Here is a 19,778-nt window from a genome sequence, read left to right on the forward strand (position 1 = left end):
AGAATCATAGAGTTGGAAGAGATCCCAAGGGCCCTGATCCAGTCCAACTCCATTTTGCCATGCAGGAACTCTCAATCAAAGCATCCCCATTGTCAGATGACCATCCAGCCTCTGCTTAAAGACTTCCAGGTGTCCCCCATAATCCTATATCTATGCATTTCATTTTTATCTCCTTAAGTGCAGTACCTTACATCTCTCCGTGTTGAATTTCATTTTGTTAGCTTTGGCCCAGCTTTCTAGTCTATTCAGATCATTTTGAATGTTGATCCTGTCCTCTGGAGTATTAGCTACTCCCCCTAGTTTGGTGTCATGTGCAAATTTGATAAGTATGACCCCAGTTCTGTCATCCAAGTCATTGATATAGCCGTTGAACAGCCTTGGGCTCAGGACAGAGCCCCACTGGACACACTCCACTGGTCACTTCTCTCCAGGATGAAGAAGAGGAGTGATTGTTGGGCAGCCTTTGGCTTTGGCCGATCAACCAATGACAAATCCTCCTCCTCCTCCTCTGCCCATCCTCCTCCTCAGGAGGAAGACTGAATGGCACTGGATTCGAGGATGGAGAAGACGGGCCCACTGCCTGCATTTTACACACCAAAAAGCCCTGGGGCGGGTGCAAGTCAACCAATGTGTGTTTTGAGATGCATCTGGATGAATTCGATTAATAATTAACTAATCCAGGTGATAAGGTACTACCTGGAAACTGATCTTCTCTGAACTTTAGTCTCTGTCCCCATTCGCCATTGATTTTTAAGGGGGTTATACAACTTTGGTGGTGCCTCTTTTCCAAAGTGGGTTGGGATGGTTGGGGAGCATCCAGGCGGATCTCTTGGCAGCAAAGCCATTAAGGAGACCTCTGGGGCCACAAAGGTTCACAGAGAGATTTGTAACACCTGAGAGAAGCAGACTGAAGTCTAGGAAAGATCATGCTGCCAACTTCTTTCTTCCAGTGAGTCTCAAAGTGGCTACAAGATCTCTCTGCATATTACGTATTATTATTATTATTATTATTATTATTATTGCATCTAAATGCATCTGCTGAAGTAGATTGTAGTCTATGAAAACCCATGCTGCCAACTCCTTTCTTTCAAGATATAAACAGTTTATGAGATAGATTGTAAAGGTGGGCCAAAACCAACAAAATGTGTTCCAACAGAGAGAAATGTGTGTTGGCTCTTTTCAAGGTCCTGCAGCAAAAAACCCCAAAACTAAGCCCACCAGAGAAGCCAACTATCAGCCCTCTCTGAGACGCTTGACCTCAACCGTAGCAGAGTGCAGAAGCACAAACCCAGTTAGTAGCATTTGGCAATATTGCACTGACCAACCTTGAATGATGCACTGACACAGTTGGATTTGTCCAAAAGTCCTTGGAGGCTTTTATCACCCTTGTTTCAATATGTACAATTACATACAAACTCTCTTGTAACTCTCTCCAACATTCACTGTCCAACCCACACTTGCCCTGGGTTTTAGGCCCCATTCTGACTGGCATCAAAGATCTGGAAGGAACTGGGCTGATTTGGATGCCCTCCCCCGAATCTCTCCGTTAGCAAGTGCCCACCACAAAAGAGGGGCATTTGAAACCGAATGCATTCTGTGCCTGCTGCCAAAGGTGCCTGCTGTCAATCAAGCGATCGTCATGGTGATGTTTTGCAGGGGCATCGGAAGTGTCCCCCCCTCCATTTTTTTAAAGAGCCATGAAAAAAATGCCCCTTTTAAAAACCTCTTTTTTTGTGTGTTGTGTGTATGTGTGGGCATTTGGGTCAGATCTGCCCCTGTCCCCACTTTCAATCCCATGCAAGCTAATACATCCCCCACTCCTTCCCCCCAGAATGCCTCTTACACATGAAATAATAATAATAATAATGATAATAATAATAATAATAATAATAATAATAAATTCCTCACCTCAGAAATGCCAGAAAAGGATGCAATTGCCACGCATTCTTTTTTTTGCTTTTAAAAGCAATTCAGGGCTGCCTCTGAATTCAGTATCAAAAGCATGTATCATTTTGTCTAATTGACAAGAGCAAAAAAGTAACATTTGATTGTAAGTCTAGCCCTTTGCAACATTTGTAACATTCCCCTTTGCTGGAAGCGAGCAGATGAAAGGGAAAGTGCAGAAGCCGCTAGCCCTGCTCTGTCTATCTATACATCTGCCTCAAGAAAACAAATCATGCGCATATTTGGTCAAAAATAATTGTAAAACAATATGAAAAGGGGGAAGGTGCCTGATGGGAGCTGGCTGGATCAGGGCCCGTGCGGTCTCTTCCAACTCTATGATTCTATGATTCTATGATCTTGATGGCCTTTTTAAAGCCCTCAAGACTGGCGACATCTCATATAGAATCATAGAATCATAGAGTTGGTAGAGACTGTAAGGGCCATCCAGTCCAGCCCCATTCTGCCATGCAGGAACTCTCCTCTGGCCAGCCATTCCATAACTTGGGAGTGGCTGAGTAAAAGGTCCTTTGGGTAACTGCAGCCAGCCTAGTTTTGTTTGACTGCAGTAAGTTCTTATTAGAGGACTTGAATGTATGGGGCAGATTATATGGGAGAAGGCAATCCCATAAGTCAGCTGGACCCATGGAGGGCTTTAAAAGTTATAACCAAGACCAGAAACTAATAGGCAGCCAGTGAAGAGAATTTAATATAGGGGCCCCTGACATTTGCAGCCTCCTAGGTGTTCATGCAGGGCAGAGGAATGGGGCTGGAATGGATGACCCTCAGGGGTCCCTGACATTTGCAGCCTCCTCGGTGTTCATGCAGGGCAGAAGAATGGGGATGGAATGGATGACCCTTAGGGGCCCCTTAAATTTGCAGCCTCCTTGGTGTTCATGCAGGACAGAGCAACCCCCCCTCCCTTGGGGTTGTCCTGAAAAAGGAAGGCCACTGGAAGGGAATGGGGTGAAAAAACAGCCCAGCATCATGGGAACTTTGCAATCAGTAACTTTTGCGCTGTGTTGCGTTACGCTGCCTACCACACCAAACTATTTCGCAACACATTCACAAGGATAATGAGAGACAAAGGCCTGACTTCCCTTTTCCCCCGTAATGCCCCAAAAGGGGAGGAATGACGCTAAAACTACGGGAGCGTTGCGCAACGAGCTCCCATAGAAATGAATGGTGTCTGGAAGAACATCACGCTTTCACGTTATTGCGCAACATTGGTGATGCTAACATTGCGCGATAGGCAGGAAAAATCACCCAAAACCCGCGTCTGATAAACTCCTATGATTCTATGATTCTATGCAGAACTGACAATCCTCATGGTCCTTAACAAGTCCTTTACATTTGTCCCAAAGGTCTTGCAGCAACTGTCTAAACCACTGGGTTTCCCCTTCCAGCCCAGACAACGCTGCAAATTCATCCCCAGCCATGGACAATGCCATGCCAGTCTGTCTTCTTCAACTCCATTCCACAACATTACTGGCATGTTTGATCACCAGGCCAGTTACAGACTTAATATCTTTCTCTTCAGCAAATGAGCTGACCACATAACACTCTGGTTTAGAGTCATCTGGCTACATTTAGGCAGGAAAAAAATGAAATGCACAGATGTAGGATCATGGGGGACACCTGGCTTTAATGAGAGACTTTTATGTGTGAAAAGGGATCTAGGAGTCCAAATAGACCACAAGTTGAACATGAGTCAACAGTGCGATGCAGCAGCTAATAAGACCAATGCAATTCTAGGCTGCATCTATAGAAGTATAGTGTCTAGATAAAGAGAAGTAATAGTGCCACTCTATTCTGCTCTGGTCAGGCCCCAACTGGAATATTGTGTCCAGTTCTGGGTGCCACAATTCAAAAAGGACATTGAGAAACTGGAGCCATGTGTCCAGAGGAGGGCGACTACAATGGTGAAGGGTCTGGAAACCATGAAGCCCAATGAGGAAAGACATAGAGAGCTGCGGATGTTTAGCCTGGAGAAAAGAAGATTAAGAGGTGATATGATAGCCCTGTTTAAATATTTGAAGGGATGCCATATTGAGGATAGAGGAAGCTTGTTCTCTGCTGCTCCTGAGAATAGGACACAATGGAGCAATAGATGCATCAGAAAATCCTAAAGTTGGAAGAGGCCACAAAGGCCATCCAGTCCAACCCTGTTCTGCCATGCAGGAATTCTCAGTCAAAGCATTCCCAACAGATGGCTGTCCAGTTTCTGCTTAAAGACCTCCAAGGAAGGAGACTCCATCAAAATCTCCAAGGGATTGTCTTCCACTGTTGAACTGCTCTTACTGTCAGGAAGTTCTTCCTAATGTTGAGGTGGAATCTCTTTTCCTGTAGCTTGCATCCATTGTTCCGGTTCCTATTCACTGGAGCAGCAGAAAACAAGCTTCCTCCCTCCTGAATTTAACATCCCTTCAACTACTTGAAGAAGTCTACCATATCCTGCTACAGAGAGGAGGAGGAGAGAGGAGGAAGCCCACAGTCCTGTTCCAGAAATTTCCTAAGACTTTTCAGTATGGACATTGACGGAACCACTGCAGTCACCTGCAACACTTGTGGGATGTTTGTCTTCTTGCTGTTTGACAATAGAAAACACTCCTTCAATGGAGTTTGCTGGAGTGCCATCTGCCAATGGGAGTGCTTTGATTGGGAGTTCCTGCATGGCAGAATGGGGTTGGACTGGATCAGGGCCTTTGGGGTCTCTTCCATCTTCTATGATTCTAGTGACTACCCAACTAGTCTGCATTAGAACAATCAATATGGGTTCCCAATATGGGTTCTAACGTTCATTCCTTTCCTATTGAACCCCAGCATTCTCCAGACTGGGTCTATGTTGACCATGATCTCTAGATCACCTTGAGGGACACTAGTCATGGATGGCCCAAATCTCATAAGGGCATACACAGCATTGGAAGGCATAGGCACTAGTGGCAATGGCGACAATAACATTTTTAGCCAGGACATTTCCATAGGGTTTTTCAGTTATAGGCTTTAGGTAGTATAATAATAGATCTCTTCCTGCATTGGGTTTTGAGGAGCAAGAGCTCAAGGACCCAGAAAAGAGGCCTGAAAAGTAATCGATAGGAAACCAAACCAAAAAGTCCAAGTGTTCGAATTCAGAGACATAGCTATGTTAACCTTGATCAGGATGCAGAGGGATCTTGGAGCACCTTTGAGACTTCTTGAGAGGAAAGGAAGGAGTTGATTAAATAAGCCTAGGATGATCTTCTAAAACCAAAGCCAAGGTGGAGTTTCTCTGGACATCACCCCTTTGCCTGTGAGAGAGGCATTTCTTAAGGCCTGCTTGCAGGTAAAAGCCACAAACCACCACCGGACTCTGCTGCTCAGCTGTGAGGGGGCTGTGCCTGTGAGAGAGGCATCTCTTAAGGCCTGCTTGCAAGAGCCCCCTCTGTTCTCTACTGGGCACACCGCTGCTGGAGCTGCGACTGCTGCCGGGCAGCCTTCCCCGGGTTGTCAGAGGTGCGCATTTGCGCACCATCCCGGGGGAGCCGCCCATGGACTGGTAGTTGGACTTTGCCTCCATCTCAGCGTTTCCCGCGGCGGCTGGAGAAAACCACATTGAGGACACCTGGGGGGAAGGCGAGGGAGAGGCGCACCAGTGAGAGAGGTGCGCATAAAAGCCGGGTTGCCGGGCCTTCTTCGCCACGCCCCCCCTCCGCTCTCTACCGGGCACACCGCTGCTGGAGCTGCGACTGCTGCCGGGCGGCCTTCCCCGGGTTGTCGGAGGTGCGCATGTGCGCACCGTCCCGGGGGAGCCGCCTACGGACTGCTGTTGGACTCTGCATCTCCGCAGCGGCGCATTTTCAGCGGCGGAGTGAGGGCAAGGGAGGTGTTCCTGTGCTGAATGGGGCAGAGAATGACTGAAGTATCTTCTCTCTGCCCTTTCCATGGTGCTACAGGGGGAGGGGGGGGATATGGACTCGGGGAATGTTTTGGCTGGGGAGGTAGAGGGTAACTCTCTATGCTTGGACGGGGCTCCCATTGAGGTAGTGTGGGGCAAGGGGAGGTATGGCGGTAGGAGAGTGGACCAGCGTTACAGGGGAAGGCGAGATCGATGTGTAATATCTATCACGCCTTCCTGTCCCTCTCCTAACCAAAGAGACCTGAGGGTCGCTCCAACCGTACCACAAACCCTGTCTCTGCTCCTGTGCAATGCCAGGTCTATTAACAACAAATCCCATATAATATACGATCTGCTTGAGGATAACAACTGTGACCTGGCTTGCATTACTGAGACCTGGCTTGGGCCTGAGGGAGAAGCTGTATGGGCTCAGGCCCTACCTGCCGGGTACTCAGTGAAGGACCAGACCAGGTTAGGTGGGCGGGGAGGGGGTGTTGCCTTGGTTCATAAGAACACCTTGTCTCTAACCAGGAACCATGTGCGTCAAACGTCCTATATTGAGTGTATTTACCTGACCCTGAAGGCCAGAGACAGTCTAGGGAGTCTGTTGGTCTATCGGCCACCCCGTGCGCTAACAGACTCCCTTAACGAGCTGACACAGTTGGTCTCGGAGCTGATGCTGGAGTCCCCCAGGCTTTTAGTCCTGGGGGACTTCAACATCCCCCTCGTGGCCAACTATGTTCCATCCGGTGCGGCTCGGGAATTCATGGAAACCATGACAGCCATGGGCCTGTCACAACTGGTCTCAGGGCCTACGCATTCTGCGGGTAATACACTCGATTTGGTCTTTTGTACGGACATGGAAATTCCGTGGGCGGAAATATCGAATATTTCCCCCTTGTCATGGATGGATGATTTCCTGGTGGAGGCAAAAATCAAGGCTTCTACCCAGATCCTCCCCAGGGGTGGCGGACCTATTAAAATGGTCCACCCTCGAAGGCTGATGGAACCCAAAAGGTTCCAAGAAGCCCTAGAGGGGTATACGGTTGGAACCGACGGCGACTCTGTTGATGCCCTGACTGGTATCTGGGATACCAACCTTTCCAGGGCTATACACAGCATCGCTCCCAAGCGTCCTCTCAGACCTGCTTCCAAAAGGAAGCCCTGGTACACAGAAGACCTCCGGGCAAGGAAGCGGGTTCTGCGACGACTAGAGCATCGCTGGCGGAAACACCAGCATTTATCCGACAAGACTCTCCTAGACCACCTTTTGGAGGACTATGGAGAGGCGATACGTGCAGCTAAGAATTCGTTCTATGGTGCACGTGTCGCGTCCGTGAAGTCGCGTCCGGCAGAGTTGTTCAGGGTTGTGAGGGAGCTAACTCAGCTCCCTCCTGCCCCGAACCAGATCCTTGAACCTTCCAAGGCCTGCTGTGACAGATTTAACAACTTCTTCGCGGATAAAATCTCTTGGATAAGTGAAGGTCTAGATGCCAGTGTTAAAGCAGAGACCAGAGTAGAGGTATCCAGAGCTTCCGTGGACTTGGTTAAACTGGATCACTTTGAGCCTGTAAGTACCGAGGATGTGGACAGGATCCTTAGGAGTGTTAGGAAGACGACCTGCTCCCTCGATCCCTGTCCCTCATGGCTGGCGGCTCAGGGGGGACCGGTGGTAACTTTAATGTTACACCGGATTATCAATACATCTTTCAGGGAAGGGCAATTTCCATCGAAATTAAAATTGGCCACTGTAAGACCTTTACTAAAAAAGCCCTCCCTGGACCCCCTGATGCACAATAATTATCGGCCTGTATTGCTGTTGCCATTTTTGGGTAAGGTGATCGAGAGGGCGGTTGCGATCCAGCTCCAATCGATCCTGGATGATACGGATTATCTAGACCCATTTCAAACCGGCTTTCGGGCGGGTTACGGGGTTGAGACTGCCATGGTCGCCTTGGTCGATGACCTCCGTCTGGGCATTGACAGGGGAAGCTTGTCCCTGTTGGTGCTCTTGGACATCTCAGCGGCTTTCGATACCATAGACCATGGTGTCCTTCTGGAGCGCCTGGAGGAGGTGGGGATCGGGGGCACTGTGCTTCAGTGGTTCCGGTCCTACCTCACTGGGAGGTTCCAGATGGTGCAGCTGGGAGACGTGTGCTCCGACAAGAGACCCCTAACATCTGGGGTCCCTCAAGGGGCCATTCTGTCTCCCATGCTTTTCAACATCTACATAAAACCGCTGGGAGAGATCACCCGGAGACATGGGGCGCGGGGTTATCAGTACGCTGATGACACCCAAATAATTTTCTCTATGTCTCCGACTGATGCAGTGACCGGGGATGGCATCTCTCCTCTCGTGGCCTGTCTGGAGTCGGTAATGGGGTGGATGAGGGAAAACAGGCTCAGCTTGAATCCAGAGAAAACGGAAGTACTCGCGATAGGTTCTCCTGGCCCAGGGATGGCGGTGGTTCCACCTGTCCTGAACGGGATCACGCTCCCCATGAAGGACTCTGTACGCAGTCTGGGGGTGCTCCTTGACTCGTCGCTCCACCTTACATCTCAGGTGGATGCGACGGTCAGGAGCACCTGTTATCAGCTTCGGCTGATACGCCAGCTGCGTCCCTACCTGAGCCGGGGGGACCTCGAAACAGTAGTACACGCTCTGGTAACCTCTCGGTTGGATTTCTGCAATGCGCTCTACATGTGGCAACCCTTGTACCATACCCGGAAGCTGCAATTAGTGCAGAATATGGCAGCGAGACTGGTCACTAATACACCTAGGACCAGTCATATAACACTGGTCTTAAAGGACCTACATTGGCTGCCTATTCGCTTCCGGGCGCAATACAAGGTGTTGGTTATTACCTATAAAGCCCTAAATGGCTTGGGACCAGAGTACTTGAAGGACCGCCTCTCTCCGTACAATCCGCCCCGCACGCTCAGATCCAGCAGGCAGCAGCTACTAAAAGTTCCAGAGGCTAGATTGAACAACACCACCAGAAGGGCCTTTTCGACCTCGGCCCCCATCCTCTGGAACGCGCTGCCTACCGAGCTCCGTTCAGCAACCTCCCTGGCCCAATTCAAGAAGGAGCTAAAGACGCTTCTCTTTAGGCAGGCTTATCCCTAAGCCTCTGCCTTGTGAGCCCTTCCCCCCTCTGTTAAGTCCCTGTTAAGTCCCTGTTAAGTCCCTTTGTTAGTTCCCCTGTTAGCCATTGGTGAGACATCTGTGATTTGGCACAGACTATTTTTACTGTATTGATGGTTTTAATATGTTGTTTTAATAATTGTATGGATGTCTGCTGTGAACCGCCCTGATGTTTCGAAGGGCGGTATACAAATAAAGCTTATTTATTTATTTATTTGGCCAAAGCACCTCTTCTCCTAAGATGACCCCTTCAGCGAGGGATGACACAGACCCGATAGGATACGGGGACATTGTTCATGCTGCTCACTCGAGGTGTAATGTCGATCTCCTTGGGGTCCGTGAGAGGCTTCAGCTTGAAGTTCTGGAGGATGGAGGTCAAGAACAGGAAGAGCTCCATGCGGGCCAAGCCTTCTCCTGCGCAGATCCGCTTGCCTGCAAGGAGACCCAAGAAGGAAGGGAAGAGAAGAGGAAGGCTGTGAAGGATATACCTGTTTATCTACTTGCATTTGCATGCTTTCGAAGTGCTAGGTTGGCAGATGCTGGGACTAGTGATGGGAGCTCATCCCATCATGTGGCTCTTGGGCCTCGAACTGCCAACCTTACGATCTTGCAATCAACAGAGTCAGTGTCTTAACCACTTGAGCCACCAGATCCCTTGCAGGCCCAGCTCCATCAGGGCTAGCCTGAAGAAGAAGAGCCCTCCCTCCAGTCCATCTGCCTTAGTCCAGGCCTCAGAGGGAGAGAAGAATGCAGGACCTGATCCCTTCCCCTCACCATTCCCTTCTCCTTTTGTGTCGTGTCTTTTTAGATTGTAAGCCTGAGGGCAGGGAACCATCTATTATCCGCTCTGTTGTAAGCCGCCCGGATTCCCAGTGATTGGGTGGCATATAAATCCCATTATTATTGTTATTATTATTATTATTACTTTGACATTATACATTTCACATTTATCTTGTGACTAATACACTGTGTTGGACATAGCCCCAGCCCATTTGGTTCTGTTGTCCTCATGGTGTGCACTGCCAGCCCACTTGCGTTGCACTCATGGATGCCTGGCATCATAGTAAATAGCTCTGGCTCTTGCAAAGAGCATGCCATGGTCCCATGAGAGTGAGGACTAAAGCCAGGAGGACCATTGACCCATTGCCCCATCAATTAAGACATCCAGAAAGAGAGGCTCAACACTGTCCTTCCCAAGGATGAGACCCATTGGTGAGGAGGGACCATTTTACCTGCGGAAAAGGGCATGAAGTAGTCGCTCTTCCTGAAGGTCCCGTCTTCATTCAGGAAATGTTGGGGGTCAAACTTTTTGGGGCTGGAGAATTCCTTGCTGTCATGCAACACTGAGGTCAGAACAGGAATTATTGTGGTGCCCTGTAGAGAGAACAGATATTTTATAATGTAAGACCCAGTTGGATTGATGGCATTATCTAGACTTCAGAGTTGGGGGAGACGCATGGATTTGGGGAACTTGATTGTGGCTAAATTGAATGGTTTTACCTGACAACATAAAATGAGCTCCCAACTTAACTCAGACACAATTTTCAGCTGGATCCAATGTTATGGCTTTGAAATCCATGAGATTCTCAAGAGAAGTGAATCCATATCTCAAAGTGTGAAGGAGATCAGAGACAGATCTACACATGAGTGACCTTCTCTGCCACTAGAGAAGAACTCATGAGTTGAATTCTTTTGGTATCAGGTTCTCATGAGTTTTCTTAAACATGCCGTTGTACTTTTTTGGCATGTGCGCAATGGACAAAACCACTTCCAGATGCAGTTGCCCATTCTTCAATTTGTTGTTTGACGTTGTTGTGTGCCTTCAAGTCGTTTCTGACTTATGGTGAAGCTAAGGTGGACCTGTCATGGGGTTTTCTAGGCATGATTTGTTCAGAGGAGGGTTGCCATTGCCTTCCTCTGAGGCTGGGAACATAAGACCTCCCCAAAACCACCCATGAGTTTCATGGTCAAGCCAGGAATTGAACCCTGGTCTCCTGAGCCATAGTCCCACATTCCAACCATTGTGCCATGCTGGCTCTCTCCATGCCTGAATGGTACTTAACTATTTGCCAGTGTTTTTGAAGTACCATTCAGTTTATGGGGGCAGCCATTGTTCTTGAAGGGCCGAACTCACTTTTGGGATGACATATCCTCTGAATGGTGTGTCCTTGTCCACTGCATGAGGGACACTGATTGGGGTGAGAGAGATGAACCTCTGGATCTCATGGATGACGGCGTCCGTGTAAGGCATCTGTCCGCGGTCCGCCATGCAAGGACTCCGTGAGCGGCCAACCACCCGGTCAATCTCTTCCTGGACTTTCTCTGCGGCGAGATGGATGAGGATGAACACAAAAGTTCAGGAAACATCAAGGAAGTCATGCAAACTGCAAGGAGGGTTTGCCCCACTTCAAAGCCACAAGAAATGCCTTGGGAAGGTTTAGATCCCACATCACTGTGCATTTTTCCCCACTTAGTAACCCACCAGTTTCCATATTTTACATCAATGGCCACCAAAAGAGAGATACCTAACAGAAATAAAAAGCAGCACGTCACCAGAGGATTGTTTTTTATGGACCCAGACACTTCAGTCCAAAGTATCTTTCAGGGGCAATATGAAAGTCTATCAATACTGTTTGAAAGAGAACTTGTAGATGTCTGCATTTGAGCGACTGTTGCCTGAGTGTCTTGAATACTCTCCAATGTGTTGCTTTTGGGCAGCCGTTTTGGTGGATGGTTTTTGGTCCTCTTTTGGGCCATTAGTACTAGGATTCCCCATTTAATTTGCTTCCTTGCCGCCACCAGACCCCATGGACAATGATAGCTTGTCTTTCCGTGGGTTTTGTGCCACTTTACCTGCTACATCTCCATAGCAGGGATTTAAGCAGCTGGCCTGGGCATCTGTACCTGTCTTACCTTCTATTTCTGGGTATTTCTGGAGGATCAAGAGTCCGTATCTTAGAGTTGTGCTGGTTGTTTCTGTTCCCGCACCAAACAAGTCTAGTGAGGAGACGGCCAGGTTGTCCATGTCAAACTCAGATGCATCATTGTGTTTTTCCTGCCAATGCATGCAACACAATTGGTAGAGCCATGTCAATTATGCTCAGAGAAATATAAGAATTGTCAATTGCAGCCATTTTGTTAGAATCATAGACTCATAGAGTTGGAAGAGACCACAAGGGCCACCCAGTCCAACCCCATTGTGCCATGCAGGAAATCTAAATCAAAGCATGTCCATCCAGCTTCTGTTTAAAGACCTTTAAGGAAGGAGACTCCACTACACTCCAAGGGAGTTTGTTCCACTGTCGAACAGACCTTACTGTCAGGAAGTCGTTCCTCATAGGGCTCCATGGTTTCCAGACCCTTCACCATTTTAGTCTCCTTCCTTTGGACACATGGCTCCAGTTTGTCAATGTCCTTTTTGAATTGTGGTGCCCAGAACTGGACACAATATTCCAGGTGGGGCCTGACCAGAGCAGAATACAGTGGCACTATTACTTCTCTTGATCTAGACACAATACTTTTATTGATGCAGCCTAAAATTGCGTTGGCCTTGTTAGCTTCTGCATTGCACTGTTGACTCATGTTCAACTTGTGGTCTACTTGGACCCCCAGATCCCAACCCCCCCCCCCTTCCTCACAGTTTCATTGTGCCCCATTTCTTGCATTTCTCCTTCTGTGTGGAAGGCAATACCCCTGGGCTATGAAATGTCTATGAGACACATGATGCACCTCTACAATTAATGTGAAACAGCATAAGCCGTTGCATACAGTCAGTATATAGAGAGATGGAAAGGTGCATCTTTGTTCAGCAATCATATCAGTTTCCTGAAAACCCCAGTCAATAGTTAATTCTTAAGGGGAATGCCAATGTCGATCTGACTGCTATCTTCCATCACTTGGTGTGTGTACCTCCAAGTTTTCTTGGGTGAAGTTAGTGTTATGCACTAATTGAAATCCCCCAAATAGACCACGCATCTATTGTTTAGTTTTTTGTGGTTTTTTCGGGCTATGTGGCCATGTTCTAGCAGAGTTTCTTTCTGATGTTTCGCCAGCATCTGTGGCTGGCATCTTCTCTGAAACGTCAGGAAGAAACTCTTCTGGAACATGGCCACAGAGCCCGAAAAACCCACAAAAAACTATGGATGCCGGCCATGAAAGCCTTTGGCTTTACGCGCGTGTATTAATGGTACCCCAGGAGACAGGATTTAAATAATTGGATTCAAATTGGGAGGAAAGAAATTATGATTCAATATCAGGAAAGACTTATTTGTTTACTTAATGTATAGCCTATCTTTCTACTGGTATGGGACCCACCCTGAGACTGGTACCCACTGGTACAGGACTCCCCCCAGGCCTTGCCAGGATTTGTTGGTGTGATTGTGTGTTTGTGTATGTATGTGCTTTCCAATCACCTTTGTCAACTTTGGCAACGCATGAATTTTATCAGGTTTTCTTAAACAATGCCTTCCCCTGAAGTTTAGCCTCCAGCTCCTGGCATTCCTTAGTGGCCCCCCATAGTACTATTAAACAAGCATCACCTGCTTAGCTTCTAAGATCAGGCAAGATATGGTGCTTTTGGGGTACTCCTTAGGTTTGCACATGACCTATCTACTTAAAAAGTTGAATAATGAGGAACAGATGAAGGAAACACTGCCCCAAAGGAATCTCCTCCCTTACAGATTTTCCAAAACAGTAGCTACTGGTGGGTCCCAGGATGGAGGGGCTTCAAATGAACTCAGATTCAGTGCCTTGGAAAGCTCTGAAATCAAGAGCAAAACTACCACTCCTACAGTCATTGGAGCCGCTGGGGTTTGAGAGTTGGAGGTAGTTCAGGCCCAAGGATCTTGTCCTGATTCTCTGTCTCACCTGGTCCATTTTGATATAGAAGCAGTCAATGAAATCCCGAGGGGAGCTGGGGTCCAGCGTGGTCCGGTGCTCCTTGGCTTCCTCTAAGACAAACTCTTTGCTCCTGATGCTGCCAGGGACTATGCGGTGGTGAGGTCCAGGGATGTATTCCATCAGGGTAGGGAAGGTATTGGCAAGCTGGAAGAAAAGATGGAAGATAGGCATGTGTCACCCAGTTTCTACCATACTCGCTCTTCTGTGGGCACCTGGAAATGAATCGGGCTCCTCCTTCAGAGAAAAGAGTCTGCATCCACAAAAGAGTAGGGTCTGCTGAAGCAGCAAGGAAGCCATTGTGAAACTTGAGAAAAGAAGGGTTGGAAGAGAAGGAACCTGGATACTGGGCCTTGTCTTGGATAATGTCAGCCAGCCCTCCATTAAGAGGACTTCATTGATGGAAATGTTGGTGCAGACATGGACAAAGCTTTGCAACAATCTTCTCCTAGCTTTGTGGAAAACAGAAAGCTCTCTGCGCAATTTCTGCTTCAGCCTCTGTGCAGAAATGTGTCTCAGTGCTTTTGCACAGAAAAATGTGGTCTCTATTAACATAAGTGTGTCTTCTGCACAAGGAACAGAGTTTTCTGTGCAAGATACAAAGTTCTCTTTGTCTCTTTCTAATATGGAAAAATCATGAGTATTTCTCTTCAGACAAATCCTCAACTCCCTCTTTGCTTTCTGAGATGATGATCCAAGCAGGAAAACATGTAAGAATGAATGAAAATGGAGGATACTACTTTGAAAATAATAATTCACTTTCTCCATAGGGAAGTGAATAATTGCAAGTACTGGCTGCTATCCTATATGGCTAAGTTCAGGGTAACAGTTCAGCAGATCAGAATCCATTCCTTTCTGGACACAGAATCATTCTGAGAGCAGAAGTGGAGGGCCATTTTGTCAATTCGAGTTTGGCTGGTGACCACTCCATTTAACAATATAAAACACCTGTTTCCCGGGGGTTCATTGCATCTCCTTCTCCTGTTTTTCTTCCATTGGCTAACTTTAGGTGGTAAACTCCAGAGGGCAGAGATGTGCCCTTCTCCATCCCTCCCATACCAGTGGCATGCGCATGTGCAGAATATCCAACATAAATGAATATGTTCACAGAGCAGACCACAAGGGAAATGGCCTTACCTGGCCCCAGGTAGAGTTAAAAATCTCAAAGTTCTCATTCATTAGGACCATCATGTCTTGAAACCTCTTGTCATCGTATTCGTAGCGCTTTCCAAAGACAATGGAGCAGATGACATTGGAGGTAGCGCAGGTCAACAAGAAGGTTGGGTCGAACGGCTTCCCTGGAAGGACAAAAAAAGGAATAGCCTTGACTCAGTCCAGGTATTAGGTGACCACAGTCTACTCCAGTGATGGCAAACCTTTTCAGGTTGGCATGGCTTGGGTAAGGCTTCTGCCCCCAGGACAGGGCTGCGTGTTGGGGGCAGGACATCCGCCTTCTTAGGCAGGGCTTCCCAGGCAGGGCTTCTTCCTCCCCACCACCCCCCCGCCTTTCCCCCTGTGAAGTGATAAGTTTATGCATCCATGAGGTATTGAGCACAGCCAGTCCCAGGAGAGTGAGATGAGGAAGAGAGAACAATCAATTCCTCCCCAACCCTCTTAATAGTGTGTGTCTGTGTGTGTATTGCAGCTGATATCACTAAGGGCTGTATCTTAAAGGTACCTAACATCACACCCCTAGCCCCCAGCTGTCTCTGAGAGATAGCTGTTGGTCAGCATAGGATCGTGGGGGGGGGGGGCAGAGCCATGGCCACGGGGCCAGTCCTCATCTTCCCAGGACTTTCCTGACCACCAACAGACTCTTTGGGGCCCATTAGGAGTCAGGAAAGGTAAGTGGGGAAGAAGATGACTGGGCATGTCCTCTTCTTCCCAGACCTTTCCTGACTGCCAATGGGCTCCTTCAGGGTCAGGAAAGATAAGTAGGGAAGTAGACGATTGGGCATGCGGCCCATCCTCTTCTTCCCAGACCTTTCCTGACTGCCAGCGGGCTCCTTCGGGGTCAGGAAAAGTAAGTGGGGAAGAAGACAACTGGGCACACAGCCCTTCCTCCTCTTCCTAGACTTTTCCTGACCCCCCCCCCCAACAGGATTGTTGGGGGTCAGGAAAGGTAAGTGCGGAAAAAGAGGATTGGGCACGCGTCCATCCCTCTTACCCACAGACCTTTTCCTGCCCGCAGCTGTCTCTTTGGAAATAGCTGGAGGCTCCTGGGGAGGAGCCACTGGAATGCACTGGTCACTACTCCTTACCCTGGCCTTTTCTCAGCCTCTAGCTCTCTTGACAAGGCAGCTGAAGGCCAGAAGAGGGCTAGGAAGAGGAACCAAAAGCTCACGCCTCTGGCGCCTTCTCCCCACCAATATTTTCTGGCTTCCAGCTCTCTCAGAGAGATAGTTGGTGGCCAAGACAAGGCACAGAGGAGGAGGAACTGGCCTGTTGCTCCTTCTCCCGTGCCCATGCCTGGCAAGATGGCATTGTGTGCCACCTGTGGCACCTGTGCCATAGGTTCGCCATCATGGTTCTACTCTGACCCTGTCTGTGGGTTCTCATTCTGTATCTCTTGGCTGTGTTGGCCTTGGCTAGGCAGGCAATGGACCATTCCTTCCATGCGTTGGAGGCAGTGGGCAAAACACTCCCATCTTCTGGGAAGCCTTAGATCTTCCATAAGGACTCCTGCATTTGCAGATGGTTGGGGTCGAGCACCCTTTCCAACTCTATACTAGCTTCAGTACTATGCAGGCTGTGGTAGTCACAACATTGCTGGTCCTCTCAGGCCATGACCTGTATCCTCCCACCAGAACCAGAAGTATACTTAAAGGAGTAGCTCTCCTACTCCATCTGAGCCTGAGGCGGAAGCAGAACCTGTTTTTGTTCCTCTTCCATACTCTATGGTCTTTGGAATCCATGTGTTTCCATGTGAGGGACAGGTCATAGAGTCATCGAATCATAGGGTTGGAAGAGACCTCAGGGGCCATCAAGTCCAACCCCCGGCCATGCAGAAATTGGGTGTCATAACTGTGTCAAGTCCAGCAGGAACCAAATTCAGATATTAAAATTCATGCAAACCTTTCTCCAATAATTATTGATCCAGTCCAGAGATTTTCTTTGCCAGAAGTGAGCAACAAGCAATAGCAATGCCTCATTGAATTGGACCCTTGGTATCTCCTGGGGATTGGTTTCAGGAGCCCACATAGATACCAAAATCTGTGGATGTTCAAGTCACTTTAAATGCAGTGGAATAGTGAAACACAGAACATAATCTAAATAGAATCATAGAGTTGAAAGAAACCTTATGGTCCATCCAGTCCAACCCCATTCTTCCATGCAGGAAATCTAAATCAAAGCATCCTCGACAGATGGCCATCCAGCCTCTGCTTAAAGTCCTCCAGAGAGGTAGACTTCACCACACTCCCAGGCAGCAGCATCTTCCACTATCAATAAGCTCTTACTGTCAGGAAGTTCCTCCTAATGTTGAACTGGAATGTATGTTCCTGGAGTTTGCATCCATTCTTCTGTGTTCTAGTTTCTGGAGCATCAGAAAGCAAGCCTGCTCCATCCTCAATGTGACAACCTTGCAAATACAGGGCTCTCATATCACCCCTTAACCTTCTCTTCTCCAGACTAAACAGTGTCCCTTATATCAAATAGAAAAATTAAGGATTTTTTTTTGTTTTATATGTTTTTCGGATATTTTCAGGATGTGGACGATTGAATCTATGGATATGAAGGTCCGACTGTAATTACACACAGTTTCAGACTGATGATGGGCACTCCCCTCCTTGGTTAAAATAATTAGGCATGCTTGCCGCTTTCAGTTTTCAGACCACCCCCTTTTTGTTCTTCACAGAGGAATGGACAATAGATGCAAGCTCCAGAAAAAGAGATTCCACCAAAACATTAGGAGTAACTTAACCTGACACTAAGAGCTGTTCGACAGTGGAACACACTCCTTCCTCAGAGATTTTGGTAGTCTCCTTCCTTGGAGGTCGTTAAACAGAGGCTGGATGGCCCTCTGTCAATGGGGATGCTTTGATTGAAATTCCCTGCATGGCAGAAAGGGGTTGGATTGGGTGGCCTTTCTTGGGGTCTCTTCCAACCCTATGATTCTGATTCTGATTCTATGACTTCAAACCCTTTGAGTCATGGCTGCCTCTTTTCTGGTGTTGTCACTCCAGCTGTGCTGAGATCACCATTTCAATGCAATACCCAACTCACTGCAGATTCCTTCACACAACAAAAACTCTTGGCAGAATGACAGAAACCATCTTTATTCAGAATGAACTCTGAGTATTTTCAGTTTTGGAAACTGGTAAAGGAAAGCCACACCTGCCCAGGTCTCCTCCAGCTCTGTGAGACTTAGGACAACTGGACCTCTGTAGCCCAAGCCTCCCCAACCGGACCAAGGAATAGACACTTTGGCTTCTCGATGGGAAATCCCAGGCCTTGGACAGGCCACCTGAACAGCAAGCAGGATCCTGACCCTCGTGGAAGGGTGGCCATGTACCTAGAAGGACCCCAGCATGTAGATGCATGCAAGAGTTTGAATTTGGGGCCTTTTACCAAGATAGGCTGGGAGGAATCTCCTGGAAAGTCAGAGGAAAAAGCCCATGGGGATGATGGACACAATCTACCTACCTTTTGTGTCCTGCAGCTTCTCCAGGAGATGCTGGGCTTCGTCCTGGATCCTCTCCTCGATGCTTTTCTTCCCCATCCCAAAGTTGCGGAGGGTGGTCAGGACAAAACGTCGGAGCTGCTTCCATCTCTCCCCATTGCTGAAGATGATCCCTGGAACAAGGGAAAGGAGCAACTGTGATGGAAGCTGGGTGGGTTGTGGTCTGAGGGAAGAGCAAAACAGGTTTGCCACCAGTATCTCTTTAGACTGAGGGATTGAGGGGTCTTTGCTGTCTTTCAGCTAATGTTTATCTGCTTGGAGGTTCCTTTAACCACTTTCTGGTCACTTGGACTCCCAACTTGTAAAACATGGTAAAGTCCAAACAGGCATCAGTGTCCCACGTATGCACTCTTAGGTCTTGGAATCTCAGCTTATTTATGTATTGGAGAATGAGCAGCTCTCTCTTAGTCTTTTAGGAGATCTTATTTTTAACAGCAGTACATATACTCCCCTTGAGGAGAAACACAAGCTTACAGTGTCTAGGCATATTGCATTCATTTCATTAAGATTGTATGTAAGGCTTCATATGTTCATAAGGAGTGAACCTCTATGAGCCTCTACAGACCGCCCCAATAGAGTTCTGGTAGGAGTTGACCATAGAATTGTGTTGAAGGACCAAAAAATGCATACGGAAGCCTCTAGTTCTTCCAACACAACTCTATGGTCAACTTCTTCTGGGAGCTGACCATAGCATTGTGTTGAAGGATCTAAAAATGCCTATGGAAGTGTTCTGTCTTGGAATCTCTAGATCTTCCAATACAATTCTATGGTCAACTTCTAGTAGGAGTTGACCATAGACCTGTGTAGCTCTGAATACCTTTGCCTTGGCTGATTTTCTCCATCAATGGCATTGTCCCCCTGGCAGCAAATTCATTGGCCCTGTCAATCAGCGCTTCCTTGATGACATCGTAGCCATGGAGCACCACAACGCGATCCATCCCAAAATGAAGTGTAAACACAGGGCCATACTTCTCACTCATCTGGAGGGAAAGAAAGAAAGAAGCACGTCGCAGGTGAACACTTGGACAAAACTGGACCAGATGAGGAAAGGCATCACTCCGCAAGGAGGCATGGGAGAGCACAGGTTGGCATCTGCTGCTCTACATGTTTGTTGTGGTTGTTCATAGAATCAAACAATCATAGTCAAAGTCGAAGGCTTTCATGGCCGGCATCCATAGTTTTTTGTGGGTTTTTCGGCCTATGTGGCCATGTCCTAGAAGAGTTTCTTCCTGATGTTTCAC

General features: G+C 48.0%; 1 protein-coding gene across 1 annotated transcript; it reads right to left on the reverse strand.

Annotated features, from left to right (window-relative positions):
• Positions 1-9,193: 9,193 nt before the first annotated feature.
• Positions 9,194-19,517, reverse strand: LOC149315348 (cytochrome P450 2C19-like). The gene is made up of 8 exons (XM_089523655.1): positions 19,355-19,517; positions 18,501-18,650; positions 14,994-15,154; positions 13,827-14,003; positions 11,874-12,015; positions 11,095-11,282; positions 10,193-10,334; positions 9,194-9,392 (listed from the first exon to the last, which is right to left on the reverse strand). The coding sequence occupies exons 1-8, from the start codon at positions 19,515-19,517 to the stop codon at positions 9,211-9,213; spliced, it is 1,305 nt and encodes a 434-aa protein (XP_089379781.1). The 3' UTR covers positions 9,194-9,210.
• Positions 19,518-19,778: the final 261 nt, after the last annotated feature.

Source organism: Sceloporus occidentalis, unplaced genomic scaffold (genome assembly GCF_023333645.1).
Source record: "Sceloporus occidentalis isolate IW3139 unplaced genomic scaffold, rSceOcc1.0.p SCAF_4, whole genome shotgun sequence".
Taxonomy (NCBI): Eukaryota; Metazoa; Chordata; class Lepidosauria; order Squamata; family Phrynosomatidae; genus Sceloporus; species Sceloporus occidentalis.